Here is a 6,000-nt window from a genome sequence, read left to right as displayed (position 1 = left end):
TACCCAGCCATTTGTTGCCTTTTAATTACTAAGGCAATGTCCATTACCTTTGTTTGCTTCCTTTTCCAATATTTTTTTTTTTCATCTAACTGGGTTATTCCCAAAATAGCTCTTTCCGTATTTCTTTGTATTGTTTACAGTTTCTCAAGGTGTTTTTTTGGTCAGACTCCAGGTTTCACTACCATAGGTCGTTGTTGGGAATACACACTGGTTGTAGATCTTTCTTTTTAGGCAGCTTGGTAAATTGTTTTTAAATATCTCCCTATAATGGTTAAAAACTTTCCATCCTACTGTTATTCTAGCTGAGATTTCCTTATCAAGTTTATGATTATAATATTTCCTAGATATTTGTAGGAATTCACTATTTCAATGTCTTCGGTTTGTTTCAATTTATTTTCATTCTGAAGTATTTCCATTATACATAATTTTTGATTTATCCATATTCCAGACTTCATTTAATTCAATATTACATATTCTAGTTCTTTTGATGTTGCTATCAGAATAACATCAGCAAATCATAGATGCTTAACTATTCTCCATCAAATATTCAGTCCTCTTTTCTCACAGTTCAATTTCCTCATAGCATATTCAATGGCTGTAACAAATAATTTTGGTGAGATAGAGTCTCCCTATCTGACTTCTCTTATTTCTTTCTTTTCCTGGATAATATGGTCCTTACAGCAGTAAAGCAGTATATATATACATGTCACTATGCTTCTATCCTAAAAGCAGTATCAATATATATATATATACACGCTTGTATTAAAGATACCAAGTAATTTTATATAAACTTGTTTTATATAAAATCACTTTAATGGTTTTAATGTGTGTGTGTGTGTGTATATACACATTCACATTTTAACTGTACTAAAGCTGCAATTTTATGTAAGCTTTTGAGTTTTTGCATATACCAAAGAAAGCAATGATGCTTTTTTAACTCACCACTCTTGGTGGTGGGATTGAGTAACACAAGTTAATCAGTCTCACCACACAGGCAACCTATAACACGTTAGGGCCCTGTATAGATGTGGTTTAGAAAAGTGGAAAACTATTGCCATTTCTCGAAAAGCCCAGATTATAGTTGTTGGGGAACACTTTGTGAGGATAGCTGTTCCAAGGAATAGAGGTATGTGGAATAAAAGAGGAGGAGGAGAAGCACATTTAATACCTTTACAGTGAAACTGTAAAGGGATGCTGGGCAGCTACTGCTTGTGTTTTGACAGGAAAAGTGAAAAAATGATGGATGCCAATTTGGTGGAACAGTGTCCATATACTGGTATTTACAGGAATACCTCAATTATCGCGGTTGTTGCTGCCACGAAAAAATACCGCGATAATTGGAATAAATCATGCGTGTAAAATGGGTGATCATTGCCAAGGATTTTTCAAATCTATTAAATAAATTTTATATATGAAGTAAAAAAGAAATGTGTTATAAACGTGTTAAGTAAAAAATGAAAGTTCATTTAGAAAAACAAGATTATTCTTTAATCTTTATTTATATATGAGTACATACAGTACATACAATTATTCTTTCTTGGATAAAAATTGGTGTAGAGTTGTCTGGTGGAATTTTTTCTTTCTTTTTTCTTCATATAAAACTCAGTAGCAACGGATGGAATTTTCAATTTCCTGACGAACTTTCATCGATCGCTCGAGATTAGGATCGTTGTTCAAGATTTTTTTCTTTAAAATTTCCACAATTCTAAACATTTCATCCATTTCTTTGAGGGTAAATTCCTTTGGTGCCACATCAATTTGTTCATCATTATCGATTTGAGCATCGTAAGCACGTTCTCTCTCTCGAGGTTAATTAGGTCTTCATCAACAAGCTCCTTATCGTGTGACTGAAGCAGGTTCTGAACATCACCTTTTTCAATTTCTTTTAGTCCTAGATCAAAGCCAAGCTTAGTTATGTCATTGATAACACGGGTTACTTCATTTTCAAATCCTTTAAAATCATTTGCACAATGAGAAATAATCTTTTGCCATGCCGCTCTCAGGTGGCTAGACGTTACTTCACTCCATGCTTCCTTGACATTCTCAATGCAATTTTTGATACTGAATGCCTTCCAGAATTCTGTCAAAGTCATAGCTTCATCTATGACTTTGACAGAATTCTATTGCTTGTGAAAAAGTTCTTCGTAGGTAATATGCCTTAAAGGATATGATTACACCTTGATCCATTGGCTGGATGATGGAAGTGGTATTAGGTGGTAAATAAATAGCCTTTACATTTTTGCACAAATCATTCAGTGCTGTTGGATGACTGGGTGCATTATCTGATATCAACAAGCTTTTAAAATCAAGATTCATTGACTTGCAGTACCTTTCAGCTTCAGAACAAAGTTTTTAAACCAATCCTCAAAAATTGTTTTTGTCATCCAAGCTCTTCTATGCTATCTCCAATAAACAGGAAGAAAATTTTTATCTAAACTTTTAAGCAGGCGAGGATTTTGTGAACAATAAAGAGAGGCTTCATCTTGTAATCTCCAGAAGCATTGCCACATAGTAAAAGTGTTACATGCTCCTTCGAAACCTTATAGCCAGGCTGTGATTTTTCATTTTTTGCTAAAAATGTTTTAGTGGGCATTTTTTTCCATAATAAGCCTGTTTCGTCAGCATTAAATATCTGATCATCGGTATAATGTCCATCTTCAATGATCTGTTGCAATTCACCAGGAAAACTAGCTGCTGCTTTTTCATCAGCACGTGGAATTTTGCCTTGTACACGAACACCATGAATGCTCGATCGCATTTTGAACCGATCGAACCACCCTGAACTTGCAGAGAAAGTTTCTTCCACTACTGACGCTGAATCATTTTCGCTTTCTAATTGTTTTCTTTTTAAAGTTTCAAATAAATTCAATGCTTTTGTTTTTATAGCCATTTGACTAAGAGGAATTCTCTTTTGGTTACAATCTTCTATCCACACTGACAATAGCATTTCCATTTCAATCATAAGATTTCCAGTAGTTTGGGACCCAGATGAGGTCGATGCACTTTGTCCTAGTTACTTATAGTTTGCAGCATGGTCTAAAATATGGCAAACAGTTAATTCATTTAGACCGTACTTTCTTGCAATTTTGGCTTTGATTGTGCCTGCTTCATACTTATTTATCATATGCAACTTATCTTCTAAGCTGATCACTCTACGTTTCTTCTTGATATCATCCTTGTTTCTTTTAGCATTCATTGTAGGGGTAAATAAGAAGAGAAATAAATATCCACATGTACTTCAGGCAAAAGCAGACAGTTACACTGGTGAGCAGATGCCGTCAGATAAAAACGAAGCACTACAAAAGAGCAATACCTGGAGAGTGGCAACTCGAACTGGTTGCATATGTAGTGGGCTACATCTCGCAGCCGTGATAATTCAAATTTGGAGCGCAATAATTGGAATTTTGGTATCAAATTATAAATCGAGAATCGCGATAATCGAGGCATTCCTGTATGTTTTTGAATTAAAGAAATAATTTTAGGCTTGAAATCTATTCAAAATATGTAAGAATTTACAAGAAAAGAGAGCAATGCATCAACCAGAAGGAAAAAAGATGCTTGAAGTACTAGTTTTAGCTTAGAAAACATACCCACCAGAAATCTGTGAGCATTTTCCAGTGATATCAAGGGCAAATTATATTTATCAGCAACAGAATAATTCTAGTAAAAGTTCTGGTTTCACTGTAATGTTATCCATGGTTCAACTTACAACTGCATATATTTCTGTTAATAAGCATCCTATGTAAAATTATATGAACCTTAACCTTTTTCATAAAAGCATCGACTCTGCACTTTGCACAGGGTATCCATGTGTGTGTGTGTGTGCGCGCGTGCATATATGTAATTATTGCAATTAATTCATTTCAAAATTGAAACTTTCAATTTAGTGTACAAATTGTTTACTTTCTTAGGATGACCATACAGACTTTGATAAATAAAAACAGGATACATATGTGAAAATACATTATTTATTACAGAAAAGTTTCATTCATCATGAACACTCTCGGTTATTATTTAGCAAGCAATTATTTTATGGTGGAACAATTTTTAATGTGATAAACAGAACAAAATTAAATTAACAATGAGTGATGCGATATATATAACATAGATATCAGTTAAGACAAACAGAGCCGAACTGCATAAAATAACTTATTTTCACATATAAAGTATTCCATTTTTATTTATGACCACTATGCATTACTATCAAAGCTCATCAACCTGCATTTAGTTGAAAACTAGTGCTCACAATATTTGATTTATTTTAATTAAAAAAAAAAAGCAATACAAAAGATGATTCAACATATTACATTTCAGGTATACTGTAAAAATATCTTGAATAGATCAGAAATAGTAAATTATCAATTTTAAACCTTTATTTTGCTACCTGTTTCTATTGAAAATTCCAATATGCCTTTGCATCACCATACAAAACAGACCAGTTAATGTTACAAGGGCAACAGTTGAAGTAGCATTGAAAAATTCTCTATACTGAAAATGCAAAATCCAAAGAGTTCCTAAAATAACTGCAAACATAGGCCACATATATAGTTCTAAATCACCATCTGTTTCAGAGGGAGGCGGTCTTTGATGAACTTGAGGTTGAGAAATTTGTACATGAACAACACTACTATCTGCTATACCATATGATTCCAATGTAATGTCCTCATTATGCAACAACTGACCATTAAATATTAAACGAACAATATTTTGGTTTGCCAAATCTTCCCTGAAATGTTTCCTGAAACAAAGCATTTAAAAATAATAATAAAGACAATGCTATATTTCTATTAAAAATATTTAACTAATTGCAATGCTTAAAAATTATAAAAATAGAGCAAAACTAATGCAAAAAAAATTTTATTAACAGAGAAATTTTTGCCTAAGTTGATATCATAGACATTGGCAGTCTGTTGTTAAACAATAACAGACAATTCTAAAAAGCATCAGTTGAGTTGCTAAAAAGGTTAATAATTTACTAACTTATTAAAAAAAATTATATATATACATAGACAAAATAAAGTTAGGAAAGATTAGCAAGTTTAAAAAGTACCATCTCCCATAAAGGGACACAGGCCATCAAATCTGTTTAAGTTAGGACAATGGGGGTATATGGTTTCAACGTTTCTTTATAAAGATGTTCTATGAAGAAACAACTTTTATGAAGGACTTGTCTTGTTCCAATGAAGTCTATGTTTGATGTTGATAGCATGCTCCTCAAGTCCAGACTCATGGTATTTAATATAAGACTTGTTCTACTAGACAAATAAAAGCAGATCTTCCTGTTTGTCCAAAATATAACTCACAAGTGTAAGGAATCTGGTAGATGTCTGGTTAACTGAAAGGTGGAAGCTTGTCCTTAGAAGAAGTGAGAAAAGTAGAGATTTTTCTGATGGGGGAAAAATGCAACAAAAATGTTCAGTGGTTTTATAACTTTCACTATGTGTTCAGTAATGCCATGCACATAAGGAATAGGAATGCAAATTATTTCTTCTGTATTGGAAGAGGTAGTGATACCATAACTGATAAAAGCATTTTTGATGAAAGAATCCTTAAAACCAATAAACGAAAAAAGGTGGGACTAATATGTCTTAATTCTTTCTGTAAAAGTTTGTCTGAAGAACATAAAGAATGAGCACGGTGTACTAAAGTCTTAATAGTTCCCATCTTTTGCTGACGAGAATGGCGATGAGATTCGGCATGGATATAATGACCTGTATGAGTCTTCTTCCAAAAAACTGAAAAATGTAGGCTACCATCTTGTTGATGAAGAATTAGGATTCTCTCATCAAAAAAGTTTTCAACAGTTATGGCATCTCCAGCTCTTCCAATATAAAAGAAATAACTTACATTCCTATCCCTTATGTGCAGGGCATTACTAAACACATAAAAGTTTTAAAACCACTAAATATTTGTTGCCTTTTGTCCCATCAGAAGATTCTCCATCTTTCTCACTTCTCCTAAGGACAAGCTTCCACCTCTCGGTTATCCAGACATCTACCA

At 33.0% G+C, this 6,000-nt stretch overlaps 1 protein-coding gene across 4 annotated transcripts in view; it reads right to left on the bottom strand.

Moving 5' to 3' along the window:
- Positions 1-4,242: 4,242 nt before the first annotated feature.
- Positions 4,243-6,000, bottom strand: part of LOC150100302 (uncharacterized) — a 69,158-nt gene continuing 67,400 nt past the window's right edge. For all 4 annotated transcript variants that reach the window (XM_090402978.1, XM_090402977.1, XM_090402979.1 and 1 more), the window contains one exon: positions 4,243-4,738. In XM_090402978.1, coding sequence (XP_090259104.1) covers positions 4,381-4,738 — 358 coding nt within the window. In that variant the 3' untranslated portion in view covers positions 4,243-4,380. The remainder of the gene's footprint in view (positions 4,739-6,000) is intronic.

The sequence above is a fragment of the Typopeltis vanoorti genome, chromosome 13 (genome assembly GCF_054136105.1).
Source record: "Typopeltis vanoorti isolate ZY-2024b chromosome 13, IOZ_Tvanoo_1.0, whole genome shotgun sequence".
Classification (NCBI taxonomy): Eukaryota; Metazoa; Arthropoda; class Arachnida; order Uropygi; family Thelyphonidae; genus Typopeltis; species Typopeltis vanoorti.
This window is presented reverse-complemented; position numbering and strand designations above follow the sequence as displayed.